Here is a 15,551-nt window from a genome sequence, read left to right on the forward strand (position 1 = left end):
GGCTCCGTTAACGGGGAGGAAGGCCAGGCCACACCTGCCCCTGGCACCTGCGGCTACATCGCGAGAGGCCCCTCCTCGGAGTGGGCGGCCGGACCCTGCGCTCAGGCCTTCGCCTTCATCTGCGAATTCGGTGAGCAGCCCGTGGGCTCTCCGCCCGCCCTGGCCCTGCCTTCCAGGCCCTCCACCTTTCTGTGGCTCCCAGCTCTGCCTCCATTTCCTCTGTCCCCCTCCTCAGTTCAGTGCCCCTGCTGTCTGTGTTGCTGCTCCTGTTGCAGGGCCTGCACATCCTCTCTGCCTCTGTCCCTCCTCTCTCTGCCCCTCCTCTCTGTCTCTGTCCTGCCTCTCTGTCTCTGTCCCTCCTCTCTGTCTCTGTCCCTCCTCTCTTTGTCCCACCTCTCTGTCTCTGTTCCGCCTCCCTCTCTCTGTCCCCTTGTCCTGTCCCATCTCTCTCTCTCTCTCTCTCTCTCTCTCTCTCTCTCTCTCGGCGTCTTGCTTCCTCTCTGCCCTTCCGTGTCACACACACATGGAGGGGAAAGCCCCCCGTCCCATGTGTCCTCAGCCCCAGGGCTTTGCAGGAGGGATACTCAGGGCTTGGGAGGCTGCAGCCTCACTCTCACCCCGATCCTGTTCCCACCTGCTGGGTCTGAGCGCCCTCGCTCCCCCCATTTCCCTCCCCCTCCTGGCTTCCCACACCCTGCTCTGGCACCCTGTTCAGCCATGCCTGGTTCAAGCCCCAGGGGCTCCTTCCTGGGCACTGGCACAGCCCCACAGGAGCAGGTTTGGCCCACACCAGGGACCCTACTATGGGAGCCCTGGTAGCAGGGCCTGGTCTTGGAGCAGAGCCACTGCGGCCCAGGCTGACTCGTGGTCCTTTGATCCTATTTGCTCAGCCAGGCTTGAAAAGAAGTTTCTGGGCTTCCTGGGCCTGGCACACTCCTGGATCCCAGGTCCCACTCTGGCTTCGGACCCTTAAAGGGCCCTTGCTCCATTTCCCCTTTGCTTGCCTTGAAATAGATGCCTGGCAGGCTCAACTCCCTCCGCCTGGGTAACTGGGTACCTGGAAGCTCCTGGGGTACCTTTATACAACTTCCATCTCTTCTTATCACCGCCATCCTGCTTGAGCTCCCCTCACCCAGCTTCAGGCCTGACTCTCAGAATCTGCTCCCCTCACCCTGGGCCTCGGAGCCCCCACTCCCCATCCCCTATCCTGAGGCCTCCTTCTGAAGAGCTAGTATCTCTGAAGCAGTTTGGGGTTCGGAGCCAAGGGCTTCCTGTGCATTTACTCATCACCATAGAGGTAGCTACATAATTCGGGCCCATTTCAAAGACAAGAAATTGAGGCTCAGAGAGGGCAACTCCCTTGCCTGAGGTCACACAGCTAGGAGGTGACAGAGTCAAGACCTGAACTCAGGTTTGCCCATGGTCAGAGAGAAAGCTATGAAGATGCTTTATCTGGCTCAAAAGATGGAGCCGGGGAGGGAGTCAAGGAATGCAGGCAGCTGCTGGGTGCTGGGGAAGGAAGGGCAGGCCCTGGGGCCGCACCTTCACCGGCTGGCAGGCCACGTGGGGACTTCCCCCTCCAGAGCTCTGCAGCAGCCGCTGCAGGCAATGACCGTTCGGGCAACAGCAACAGGGAGCCTCAGGGTCTAACCTCTGGCTCAAAAGATGGAGCCGGGGAGGGAGTCAAGGAATGCAGGCAGCTGCTGGGTGCTGGGGAAGGAAGGGCAGGCCCTGGGGCCGCACCTTCACCGGCTGGCAGGCCACGTGGGGACTTCCCCCTCCAGAGCTCTGCAGCAGCCGCTGCAGGCAATGACCGTTCAGGCAATCAGCAACAGGAAGCATCAGGTTCTAGCCCCAGTGCTCCTCGACAGCCCCAGGTTTGAGTCCAGCATCCCCCAGGCTGGCAGTGTGCACCTTCCCACTGAGGTTCACTGAAAACGGGCGGGTGTGGAGTCCGGCCGAGTGGGGTCTCAGCACGTGGATTCCGCTGGTCCCAGCGTGCTCCTTGTGGGGAGGACAGCAGAGCCACTCCTAGGGCTGGGAGGAGGCCCAGTGAGGCCGCTCGTTCATCCAACAAACTCCGACGTGGCGTCGTTCGTATCGGGCATCGCTTTACGATAAAGCTCGAGGAGAACGCTGGAGGTGGGCGGAAGCACAGCCCTCGCCCTGCCCATCCAAACCCACCGAGTCTCCCGGATGACCCTATGGTGCAGGTCGGTACCCCCTCCACCGAGACGCCACAGAGAAGCCACCTAATTGGCCGAAGGTCACAGCCGCATGTGGCTGGGCTGGATGTGGCTCCAGGATCGCGCTGGACTCCACAGAGCCTGCTCCTGCGGGCCCTTCACATCCCCCAGCCCTGACCCCAGGCCCTCCTGCTTCTCAGTATCAGCTGCTCACCTCTGTAACCAAGAGCCCCCAAATGCTGCTTTCCCTCCTGCAGGGCTCGGCTGGAGCCTGGCCTGCGAGGGCCTCAACGCCACCATGCACTGCGGCTCGGGGCAGGTCATCCAGGTCCGGGACGCCATCTTCGGGCGCCAGACGCCTCATTATTGCACCCAGGAAGCCAAGCACCCCTCAGACCTGGGGGAGGACTGCAGCTGGGCCAGCGTCGGGGATGAGGTGGCAGGTAAGGTCACGGGCTCCGCAGCTCTGGCTGTGGCAGAGGGCCCCTGGGTGCCAGCAAAGCTTCTGGAAGGTTCTAACAATCTTCATATTGGACCATGGGCCTCTAAGGTGGGGAAACTGGCCAGTCTCTGCTCACAGCACTGAGCAGGGAGGCGGGGAGGCTACGGGCCCACTGAGGGGAGCAAGCCCACCCATCCACCCAGGTGGGTGTTTACATTTTGCTCCTCACCTCCCCTTTACTTTAAGGGTTTTCATTTATTTCTTCCATGAGACAGAGAGAGGCACTTCCAAAAGAGGGTCTCAAGGCTACAGTCAACCTCCGTTTCATCCACCTTGGATCCTGGGCACGTGGGCCCCCTGTGCTCGGGAGGCCCTCGGACACAAACCCAGGACCTTCCCATGTGGTCCAGTGACATTACCACTGCCCCACCTCCTGCCCCCACCCTGTCGGGTGCAGGAAACATCACTTTCTTTTTTTCTTTTTATAATTATCTTTTAAAAATTTAAAAATATTACATAGAAGCAGGAATAAAAATGTTACACTCAGACCTCATTACCCAACTTGGTCACATTTTAACACTATGCCACATTTCTTTAAGAATTCTTCATTTAAGGACCAGCAGAGGGTGTAATGGTTACATCACTGGACTCCTATGTAGGTGACCGCAGTTCAAGGCCTGGACCCAGCAACTTCAAACTCATTCTGGGCACATGTGCATGCCCAAGGTCCCAAGAGGAGAATGGAGGAGGGATTGCGGCGTGGCCATCCCCCTGGGGATGATCTCTCGCCAAGAGGAGAATGGAGGAGAAGGGATTGTGGCGTGGCCATCCCCCTGGGGGTGATTTCTCGCTGTCTGTCCCTATCTCTCCAGCACATGCACTATCTCTCTAAAAAAGAAAGGAAGAAGGAAAAAGATTCCTCACTTTAAAAACGGGCACAGGGCCAGTATGGTGGCATGGTGGTGAAGGCAGCTGGGTACCACATGGACAAGTGTTCAAGTCCCAGACCCAGCAGCTTGGAGCACACATGAGTATGTGCCCAAAATCCTGAGAGGAGAGTACAGCAGAAGGGACTATGATGTGGCTGTCCACCCGGGAGGTGATTTCTCACCTTCCCTCTTCCTCACCTCGTACAGTATAGCAAAGGGGAAAAAAGAACAAAAGGGACACATGACATAGTTACTAGAGATACTAGATGCAGCTGACGTTCCTGAGTAGCTCCCCTGCTGTTCCTGTCCTGACATTCCCTGTGTACGTCTCCCCTGCTGGCTTCTGTGGATGCATCCCTGAAGGCGGAGCGGTGTGGTGTGTGGGGTGTAGGGTGCGGGGTGCAGTGTGCGGTGTGTGGGGTGCAGTGCAGGGTGGTGTGCAGTGTGTGGGGTGCGGAGTGTAGGATGCAGGGTGCAGGGTGCAGTGTGCAGGGTGCAGGGTGCAGTGAGGGGTGTGGGGTGTGGTGCGGGGTGCGGGTGCGGGGTGCGGTGTGAGTGTGCCGAGCTCCATGCTCACACACATCGCATCACAGCATGGACACTCTGCAGTGCACCTGTGCCTCTGTTCTGTCGGTGACTGTGTTTTGCTCAGCGTCCTGTCTTGGGGCTATATTACCCACCTTGACACCTGAGTTCTAGTCCATTCCTTTCCCCTCTGAGAGACTGTGTGCCTCTCCTGCTGAGAGACGCCTGCTCTTTCTTCATCTTCGCTCTCGGAAATAATGCTGAAGAGAGCGCACCAATGGCATCTCTTTTTTTTTAAATAATTATTTTTAAATTTATTCATTCATGTATTTTAATTTGACCATGCACGCACAGAGAGAGAGAGAGAAAGTGAGAAAACAAACCACCAGGTCCAGGACTCTAACCATGGTCGGCCATGTGGGAGTGTCCAGCGCCTTAACCACCAGGCCACCCGCTGTTCTCTAAGGCTTTGTTTTTCTAAATCAGATTAAATCTGCCTTGGGGATGCACTGCTCTGTGGCAAGGACTCAATTTCAGGGACTGCAGGGCTCCCTACACCCTCCCAGGAGGTGCAAAGTCCTCAGGGCCCTGGGGAGCCCCCTCTCCTCCCTGCAGGGATCACCATTCAGACTGCGATGTCCTTGGCAGCAGCTGCTGCTTCTGGGCTATGTAAGGACACTCAGTCGGTGCCCAGGCTGGGAGTGGGGCCTCGGCCAGCCTCCTACGTGCCCCGGGGCATTTCCCCCTGCGTGGACCCTCTGGAGCTTCAGGAAGGGGTGGGGGATACTCCCAGACCCCTCCCGCCTTGAGGAAGCCAGTTCTCCCTGGGATCCGCCTGCTCTCTCTGCATGCCTGGACCCATTGCCCTGCCCTCCCCTCCCTCTCCCCAGGGAGCCGGCATGGGGACAGGAAAGGCCAGGGTCAGCCAGTGGGACCTGCGGCAGCATCACCTGGATTTTGTTAGAAAAGCAGATTGTGCATCAGCCAGTGACGTGGTGGTTAGGGCACTGGATGCCAACATGGCTGATTACGATGTTAGAGTCCCAGGTCTGGAGGCTTAAAAAACACCAGATTGGGACCAGCAGTTAGCGTAATGGCTATGTCGCTGGACTCCCATGTAGTTGACCACGGTTCGAGTCCCGGACCCAGTGGCTTAAACTCATGCCTGGCACATGTGCGTGTGTGCCCAAGATTCTGAGAGGAGAATGGAGAAGAGATTGCTGCCGCATGGCTGGCGCTTGAGGGACCAGCAGTTAGTGTAATGGCTATGTCGCTGGAGTCCCACGTAGTCGACCACAGTTCGAGTCCCAGACCTGGTGGCTTAAACTCACGCTGAGTGCGTGTGTGTGCACGCGCCTAAAATCCTGAGAGGAGAATGGAGGAGGAGGGATCACAGAGTGACAACCCCCCAGGCGATGATTCTCACCCCCCCCACCTCAGGTGAGCGCACAAGCCCTAGAGCAAAACTGAAAATCAGTAAAGCAGATTCTGCAGCTGCACTTCACACCACAAGGGCGTCTGGAATCTGCTCTGGGCCAGGGGCGGGAACATGCTAAAGTTTGAGAACTGACATGCTAGAGCCCAAGCTACTCGGGGGCAGGGCTTCTCCTCGGAACTCTGGGGAACTAGCCCAGGGCCTGGTCTTCAGTCAGCTGTTGGGTGGACACCGGCTGAATGAATGAGTGGGAGGCGATTTGTCTCCATGCAGCTGTGCTGAACGTATTTCCCTTTGTTTTGCTCTGTTCCTGCTTCCACTGGGACGCGGTGCTTCTTAGGCCAGTGCCAGGGGCTGCAGGCCTGCCAGGTGGCCGCAGATGGGACCTACTTTGGAGACCTCTGCCCGACTCAGGGCAGCTACCTGCGGGTGCAGTACCAGTGCTGGGAAGGTGAGTCCGCCTGTCTGGGTGTCTGAGTCTCCGTCTTGTATTCACGGCAGATCCGGCATCCCCAGGAGCAGAGGCATCACTGGGCCACTCTGTGTGCATGACAAGGTACCTTCACCCAAAACAGCTCCCCTGGACCCGACCGCCTGCCTGACTGCCACTGAAGCTTGTGGCAGACCTTGTTAAACTGGGAAGTTTTAAGACACTTTTCTTTTTTAACTCCAGAATCCTTCAAGTTAAATTTTATGGCAACCCAGGATCAGCAGTTGGCGCAATGGCTATGTCGCTGGACTGCCCCGCAGTCGACCACGATTCCAGGTCCCGGACCCGGTGGCTTAAACTCAAGCCGGGCGCATGTGCGTGCATGTCCAAGATCCTGAGAGGAGAATAGAGGAGAAGGGATTGCAGCATGGCCATCCCTCCTAGGGGGTGATTTCTCACTTTCTGTCTCTCTCTGTCTCTCTCTTTCTGGTGAGTGCACATGCCCTATGGCGAAAACCTCCCCCCACCAAATTTTTTTCCATGGCAACCCCACAAACCCAGCAGACTAAAGCGAGGTTGATTGATAGGAAAGAGTCAAACACTCTCACTCCCAAGCCCACATCTGCTCAACCACCACCCTGTCACGGGTAGCTGTTTGGGAATACACAGGATTTTTTAAAAATACTGACCTCGATCCAACTGTTGTTGAAGTGGTTAAGGCGGCGGGATCCCACATCACTGCTGTGCAGTTCAAGTCCCAGTGGCTCGGCACACGCTGGGTGCATGTGTGTGTGTGTGTGCCTGAAATCCCGAGAGAAGTGGAAGCAGGGGTTGTGGTGTGACTACCTCCCGCAAGCCATGCTTTCTCACTTTCTCTCTCCAGTAAGAGAGCGTGTGCTTTATAGCAAATTTAAAAACAAACAAAAAACAAATCTTGAAAGTCATAAAAATAACCTGTATTAACTGCAATTTATTAGTTTTATAAATTAAGGAAAAATTTTTCTCTTAAGTTCTACAATTTTTTTCAAAGAATTATTTGTCTTATTATTTTTATTGTTATTATTATTATTAACTTGCTATAGAGCATGTGCACTCACCAGAGAGAGAGAGGAAAAGTGAGAAAGTAAGCCTCAGGCCCAGGACTCAACTGCAGTCGGTTATGTGGGAGTCAGCGCCTCAACCACCACGCCACCTGCTGGCCTAGTTCTGCAATTCTATTCTCCCAAAAGAAACACTGTTAATATTTAGAATAAATTCTTACTGCTTTTAAAATCTTTGCATAGATTGGATTTTGTAGAACCGTAGATATACTTTTTTTTTTTTGAGAGGTCTTTGCTATAGGGCATGTGCGCTCGCCAGACAGACAAAGAGAGACATAGAGACAGAAAGCGAGAAATCACCCCCCACGCCGCAATCCCTTCTCCTCCATTCTCCTCTCGGGATCTTGGGCACGCACGCACACGCGCCCGGCGTGAGTTCTAAGCCACCGGGTCCGGGACGCGAACTGTGGTCTACTACTTGGGAGTCTAACGACATAGCCGTTACGCTAACTGCTGGTTCCCGTAGAACCGTAGATATACGTATTTCATAAAAATATTATATTAAACATATCAGTCTGCAAATACATTTTTTCCCTTAATAATATATCCTAGACATTGTTCCAAGTCACTATCTCATTTCCTTTTTAAGAGAAATTTTTGCAGTAGGGTGTGTTCACTCACTGGAGAGACAGAGAGAGACAGAGAAAGGCAGAGAGTGAGAAATCACCCCCTAAGGGAGATGGCCACGTCACAGTCCCTTCGCCTTCATTCTTCTCTCAGGATTTTGTGCACACACGCGCATGTGCCCAGTGAGTTGTAAGTCACCAGGTCTGGGACTCAAACCGTGGTTGACTATGTGGGAGTCCAGTGACATAACCATTACACCATCTGCTGGTCTCTACTACCTCATTTTTTAAATGACCACATCATTTTCCGTTGTAAGATTACATCAAAATGTGTTTAACTGGTTCCCTATCAATGGACATTTGAGTTTTTCCTGGCTTTCCTTCATTTTTAAAAAAATTTTTTAAAGTTTATTCATTTCTAGAACCAGCGGATGGAGTAGTTACATGCCTGGACTCCCACATAGTTGACCGCAGTTTGAGTCCCAGAACTGGTAACTTAAAACTCATGGCAGGCATGTTTGCATGCATGCCCCAAATCCTGAGAGAATGGAGAAGGGATTGTAGCATGGCCATGCCCCCTGAGGGGAGATTTCTCACTTTCTGTCTCTCCGTCTCTGTCTCTCCAACAAGCACACATGCCCTATAGCATAAACCTCTCAAAAAATTAAAATAAAATAAAAGTTTATTTCTTTCATGAGTGAGACAGGAACAGAAAGAGAGAGAGAGCACCCCAGCAAGGTCCTAGCCCAGCCAGTCCAGATCACAGGCACATGCGTGCCTGGCGTGTCCAGTGAGGTCTCCAGACTCGGACTTGGAACCTTCCGCTGTGGGTTAACCTCACAGAGCCTCCAGCTTTACTGCTGTGCTCCTGCCGGCCCCTGACTTGTGCATATATACTTGACATGTACAAGGATTGTTTTTAGAGCGCTCCCTGGCCACAGCAATGCTGGGTCATCGCATTGCAGGTGCGTTTTGAATGTTAACAGGCCTGGTGTCCGATGTGTCCTGAGCCTGCTCAGGTGTTTGTGAGTCAGGACCAAGATGGCTTTCTGCAGTGCTCAGGGAAGCCCTGGTGTTGCTTCTTGTCTTGTGCAGCTTCCTATCTTGTTCTCAGAAGCTGGAAGATTGCACTGCACAGATTAGCCCAGGGCTGTGCAAAACCGAGGACATTTTACTTCCTCCACCCCGTCTTCCACCCCATCCTGCATCCCAGCTTTCCAAGTTCAAGGTTTTATAAAATCGAATGTGCACTAAGTGGCTTTAGCCAAGTAGATTTTCTTAAAGGAGTTTTGCCTTTTGTCTTTTTTTTTTTTTTAATTATTTCTTCTATGAGAGAGGGACAGAGAGAGGCACCCCCAACAACGTCTTCTCACTGCGACCCACCCCCAGCCTCAACCAGCCGGGATCATGGGCACATATGTGTGTTCCCAGCACGTACAGGGAGACCGTGGGGTGTGAGCTCAGGACCTTCCTGTGTGGTTTTGGGTCACGACATATAGATACATATACAATTAAATACATAATTCTTAAAGAAAATAAAAAAGAACTGGTCAGGGCCAGCTCTGCAGCCGAGTGATTAAGGGACTGACCTCCCACATAGTCGGCTGCAGTTCAAATCTCAGCCCCGACTGCTTGAAAAACATGGGTTGTGAACCCCAAATGCTAACGGGGTGGAGAAGTGGAGAAGGGATTGCAATGTGATCATGCCCCTTGGGGGGGATTTATTTCTCTCTGTGTCTTTCTGTCTCTCTATCTCTCTTTAGTGAGTGTAGATGTCTTCTGACAAAAAAAAAAAAAAAAAAAGAAAAGGCAGCCCTAACTGTAGTTATCTAGTTCAAGCCCCAGTTTATACTAAGTGGGAAAAAAAAAGCAAGGTGCTGAATAGTGACTAGCATGTACCACCTGTGTAAATAAAGTATGTGTAGGTGTGTACACGTGTGTGTGTGTGTGTGTGTGTGTGTGTGCAGATAGCTCTGGAAGGTGACCCCGAATATTGGCAGCAACAATGGCTGCCTCTGAGCAGTAGAACTGGGAGCTGGGAGCTGGGAGTGAAGAGGAGGCTTTATTTTCCTTTCATACATTTTCCAATCTGTATCTTGGTTATAAATTACCTATAAACAAAAAGAAAATTTTAAAAAACTTTCAAATACACTTTTTGAAACTTTACAAGCCCCTTATGTAATAGTGAACAGGTGGACAGAAGTGAGGAAGCTGACTTGACGCAGAAGCGTGCTGTGTTGCTTTTGGAGGGTACACAGTACTTGCGTTTTGATCGGCAGGCTTGCAGCTGAGGGTGCCCGAGGAGAGTTTCATCTCTGACAACGTCACCATCTCCCTGACATGGCTCCTGTCTCCCTACGTTGGAAACCTGTCCTGTGTACTTAGTATGGGAGATGGCCACACTCTCGATCCCTATTACCCCCCCAGGTAAGAGTTTGCACCAGTTTGGGTGAGATTGTATCAGTCAGTTTTTGCTGCATAACAAACCATCCCCAAAACAAAGTGGCTTAAAACGATAGTTATTATTTCTCATGGTTCTTTGAGGAACTGGTTGGCCTTTTGCCTCTGGGCCAACTCTGCTGCGGAAGGGTAGTGTCAGAAGGCCTCCCTTACTCATGTGTCCAGTGGCCTGCTGGCCATCAGCTTGGCCATACACTACTCATCGACTGAAAGGCTAGGCTCGGCTCCTTCAAGTGGTGGCAGAAAGGCGCCTACCTATGAGTGAGAGTCCAGACTGATGTGCAAGCATTTTCAAATATCTACTAGTGTGGACTTTCCAGTATCCCATTGGCCAAAGCAAGCTCCACAGCCAGGCCCAGATTCAAGAGGTAGATGAATCGGTTCTGCCTTTAAATCACAGAACCACACTACCAGGGCTCGCGTACAGGTGAGGGGCCATTGCCGCAACTTTTACCCACGTCCCAGCACACAGGTTTTCTCATTAAAGGTGACACAGGAAGTTATGAGTAAGGGCTCGGTCCTTTCGGGTGGCCCTGCACAGTATCTTAGCGTGGCGGGGCTGTTCTCTAAGGTGGTGGGAATGGAGTGAAGAAGATGCTCATCTTGGGGTGGGGGGCATTTTTGTCAGTGAGGATCATAACAGCAGTAATATTAAAAATAGCCCAGCAAAGTACATACATGCCTAATTTCATTTCATCTTCACAACTCTGTGAGCTATAACTATTCTGGCCACAATGGCCGCTGCTAGCCACGTGAGCCACTAAGCCCTTGAAATGCGGCAAGTCTTTTTAAAAAAATATTTATTATTATTATTATTTAATTTGCTATAGGGATCTGCATTCACCACAGAGACAGAGAGAGAAGAAAGAGGGGAAAGAGGGAAAGTGAGAAAGCAAGCTGCCGGGCCCAGGACTGGAACCCTGGTCAGCCATGTAGGTGTCCAGCACCTCAAGCACCACACCACCCGTTGGCCGTGAACTGTGGCAAGTCTTAACTGAGATATGGTCTGAGTCCATATGTTCATGTGGAACCCCAAAGGCTTAGTCCCCCTCCACAAAATGAGAATGTAGGATACTGTACTAATGCTTTTTTATATTCATTACATGTTGAAATAATAGCATTTTAGATATATTGGGCTAAAGGAAATAAATTATTAAAAGTATTCTACCTGGGAACCAGCAGTTAGCATAATGGCTGTGTCGCTGGACTCCCACGTAGTCGACGGCAGGTCGCGTCCCAGACCCGGTGGCTTAAAACTCATGCCGGGCGCGTGTGCGTGCGTGCCCAAGATCCCGAGAGGAGAATGGAGGAGAAGGGATTGCGGCGTGACCATACCCCCTGGGGGATGATTTCTCGCTTTCTGTCTCTATGTCTCTCTCTGTCTGTCTGGCGAGCGCACGCGCCCTACAGTGAAAATCTCTCCCCCTCTCAAAAAAGGATTCTACCTGTTTCTTTTTACCTCTTTCAGTGTAGATATTAGAAAATTTTTAAATTATGTGTGTGGCTCACACCCTTTCCACTGCACAGCACTGTGCTCGGCTATCATCTTGTTTTTATAGACAAAGTGATTGAGGCTCAGAGAGGTACAGTAGTGTTGCCCAGGTCACACACCTGGGGAGCAGCAGGGCAGTGACACAACCAGGACTGTCTGGCACGGAAGCTCTGGCTCTCAGGCTCAGGGTGGAGACAGCGCAGTGTTCAGCCCTGGGGCCTGAGAACGCTGGGCCTGGCGTCCTCCCGGTGACAGAATTACCTCCCCAACCTGACAGAAGGTAACTCTGATACATACATTTTGAAGTCTATCCTGGGCCTGGAGCAATCTCTGTTCTGTCTTACTAGATGAGCAGGACCGATACCCCAGACCTTCCAGAGTCTCCAAGCTCCCCCTTAGTTTTCAGATATGCTATGGTTTGAAGGTATCCCCCCAAATTCATGAGTTAAAGTTTGGCGAGTCGTTATAAGGGTCATAAGGGCCTCTGCTAACTCCCAGAGCCGGGCTCGGTCATGTCCCGTGTTTCTCTTCATCATGTCTCTGCGGAGCAGGGGTCTGAGGTACATGTATACGTGTGTATGTGTCTGTGCGTCCCCAACATGGGTGATGTTTCTGACTGTGGCCTGCAGTTTGTCCAGCAACGTGACCCACCAGTTCACATCTCCCGGGGAGTTCACCGTGTTTGCCGAGTGCACGACCAGCGAGTGGCACGTGACAGCTCAGAAGCAAGTGACACTGCGAGACAAGAGGGCGGAGCTCAGTGTGACCGGGTGCTCCGGCCTGTTCAGCTCAGGAGCCAGCCCCCTCTGCCAGGCAGTCTTCGGGGACCCTCTGTGGATTCAGGTGGAGCTCCGTGGAGGTGAGTCTGGAGAATGGGCAGGTGAAGGCAACGGTAAAATCGCTGATTTCCTCCAGGTCTATCCATTTAATGCCAACTGTACTAATTAACAATGGCGGTCACGTATTGAGCCAGTGTTTCAGCTGCATTATCCTTCCCTGTAGCACCTGCATGGGCCAGGCACTGTTCTAAGGGCTGTGCATACACTAGCCCGCCCAGTGTATGTCAGTATTGTCTTCATTTTACGGGGAAAAGTGGAGGCACAGGAAGGTTTTAAAATTGCCCAAAGTCATAAGGCTAGTAAGCTGGAGAGTGCTCATCCAGTCTTGCAAAGGCCCATGTTTGCATCCATTGTCTCATCACAGAGATGAAACTCCTGAGCCATGCCTGGCGGGGAGGATGTGAACAGGACGAGGGGTGGCCGGCCTGTGGCTGTCTCAGTGCAGCCAGCCTCGGCGAGCTTGGCACAATCGTGTGGGCCTCGGTCAGGACCGACATGCAGCTGCACACACTGGTGCAGCCCCCCCCACAGCCGCTGTTACGGCTGGGCCCTGCTGCTTGGTCACAGTCTTTTCTGATTGGTCACACAGGCCACTCTGATTGGTCTTCATGTCTATTTTGAATGGTCAAGATATCCATTCTGATGGGTCATGGCTTCTGTCTGATTGCTTATAGCGACATTTCTGATTGGTCACAACATCCATTCTGATTGGTCACAGCATTCATTCTGATTGGTCAGAGTTCATTCTGGTTGGTCACAGCATCCATTCTGATTGGTCACAGCGTTCATTCTGATTGGTCACAGCGTTCATTCTGATTCATCAGAAAATCCATTTTAATCGATTGGTGCCCACCCTGTGTCAGTTATTTCTTAATAGAGCCCCTTTAAGATGCATCCTCTCCCAGGGCAGCACAGTCCAGTCTGAGCTCTGGATGGAGGCCTGGTGTAAACGGAGCAGTGCAGAGCTGCGGGACAGGAGACATGATCCGCTGCCCTCGCTCACCACCGGGCCTCCCTTGGCAGGACCTGAAGGGACCGTGAGGGGCTTTAACTCAGGGCTCTCGACTCCCCGTCCTCCGGTGCTTGTTGGCTAAAATGGCAGATAGGTGCCCCCAGAAAATTTAGAACAATCCTTCCTTTATGTGCTCACTCTGCAAATACAATGGAGTCCTACTCTGCGCCAGGAGCAGTGTCCCTGCTGTCGTGGAGCTTTCGTCCTCACTGTCTCCATCACCATCATTGTCTTTATCATCCTAACAAAAAACACACTGGTTGGTTTCTAGTGGAAAGAACCCTCGGTCGTGGGTTTAAAGCAGATTTAGAATCAACCACAACATTTAGCATCCAGCGAGGACAACCCTCTGCAAACTGCAAAGGCCCTCACATCTTCACGCGAACAGGCTGAGTTCTCAGCAGAACCGGTGGAGTCTGAAGGAAATGGTTTCGCCTGCTCCTGCTCCAAATAAGACTCGAGGCTAATTCTCAGCCCACATCCTTACGAGATCCTCCCTTTCAGCCTTCCTTCCAGCCAGGATATCCCTGTGAACAATATGTTCTTATTTTATATCGCATCTTGTAAGTTCATGATTAGCACATGCATCATGTAAGTAAATTGCAAAAATGTAGAGAGGACCCACCCAAAAAGAAAAAAAATCAGCCATCAACCCAACACTCAGAGTTAATCCATTATTGTTGGGGAGAAGGGGTTCCCTTACATATTTTTTGAGGGGTTTTTGCTATAGGGCATGTGAGCTTTGCCAGAAAGGCAGAGAGAGACAGAGAGAGAAAGAGAGAGAGACAGCAAGCAATCACCCCCCAGGGGGGATGGCCACACTGCAATCCCTTCTCCTCCATTCTCCTCTTGGGATCTTGGGCACGCATGTACACATGCCCGCTGTGAGTTTAAGCCACCAGGTCCGTGGTCAACTACATGGGAGTCCAGTGACATAGCCGTTACACCAACTGCTGGTCCCCCTTACATATTTCTTTATGAGGAAGCTTCAGAAAGTTCATGGAAAGATGGAATTAAAGTATGAGTTTATTTCAGTGGAAAAAATTGTAATCCATTTTTTTTGTCATAATATGCATTTCCCATGGACTTCTTGAAGACCCTTCATATGTCCATCTCCATGTTTACATGCGGAATCCAGCTTCAGAGCTTGAGTGTAAACTACTAGAGTGTTAACAGCTACATGGATGTTACCCCCATTCTTGAATTTTTCTTGCCATACTTAGGAGCAGAGGTGACTTATGCTGTGCTATTGGGTAACGTAACCCTGGCTGAGTCCACCACTCAGAGGACTTCACTACCTTATAACCTCACCCTGGACAGAGAAACCCAGGAATGGATGGGGCCCGGGCTGCACCTCCTGGAGATCCGAGCCATGGGCAACACCACCAGCTCCGCACCTTCCAGAGATATTGCGATCCACCTCGTGGAACTGTTGTCAGGGCTACAGGCCTCCTGGGCTTCTGACCATTTGGAGCTTGGGCAAGACCTATTGATCAACGTCTCAGTGGCACATGGCACCCCTGAGAAGCTGACCTTGGAGGTGACAGGACCCAGTGCAACCTTCTCCCATGAAGAAGACAGCTTCGGGGAACCGTCTGGGACTTACCACGTGGTGGTCCCTGTTGAAGGTATGTGGGTTGGACTCCCCTTTTAGGCCTCCCTCCTCTTTTCCTTCTGACCTGGAGGCCCTGCTGGTCAGTTTTCCTATGTGTCTTAGTCCCAGACATGGTTCACACTGTCTTGCCTGATGGCAAAATAGGGAAGAATCGGGTATCATGTGTCTTCATGGAGCTTATGGTGGTTGACTTGGGCACTTCTGATGTGGGGGCTGGGTGAGTCCTTCTTTTGGTTGATCGGGGTGTCCTGTGCACCCTGGGGTGTCGAGCAGCCTCACAGGCAGGTGCCAGTGGCACCAGCGCCCCAAGTTAGACCAACCAAAAACGTTTCCAGGCATCACCAACTGTCCTGATGAGCCAGTCACCCCTGCTAAGACCCGCTGGAAGACCCACAGGTTTCTTCCAGCATTTCTAGAGCAGCATGGTTTAGGAAACCTCAGTCCGTGGCCTAGGTAGGGGGAGACAGGTAACAACTGAAGGATATCGGAGAGAAGGAGAGGGAGGAATAGAGGTCAGGCC

At 52.2% G+C, this 15,551-nt stretch overlaps 1 protein-coding gene across 2 annotated transcripts in view; it reads left to right on the forward strand.

Moving 5' to 3' along the window:
- Window positions 1–15,551, forward strand: part of LOC102485030 (polycystin-1-like protein 2) — a 98,763-nt gene that overhangs the window by 2,910 nt on the left and 80,302 nt on the right. For both annotated transcript variants that reach the window (XM_006152588.3, XM_006152589.3), the window contains exons 3-8: window positions 23–130; window positions 2,444–2,629; window positions 5,858–5,968; window positions 9,893–10,040; window positions 12,195–12,424; window positions 14,640–15,044. In XM_006152588.3, the coding sequence (XP_006152650.1) occupies window positions 23–130; window positions 2,444–2,629; window positions 5,858–5,968; window positions 9,893–10,040; window positions 12,195–12,424; window positions 14,640–15,044 (1,188 nt within the window). The remainder of the gene's footprint in view (window positions 1–22; window positions 131–2,443; window positions 2,630–5,857; window positions 5,969–9,892; window positions 10,041–12,194; window positions 12,425–14,639; window positions 15,045–15,551) is intronic.

The sequence above is a fragment of the Tupaia chinensis genome, unplaced genomic scaffold (genome assembly GCF_000334495.1).
Source record: "Tupaia chinensis unplaced genomic scaffold, TupChi_1.0 Scaffold000355_1, whole genome shotgun sequence".
Taxonomy (NCBI): Eukaryota; Metazoa; Chordata; class Mammalia; order Scandentia; family Tupaiidae; genus Tupaia; species Tupaia belangeri.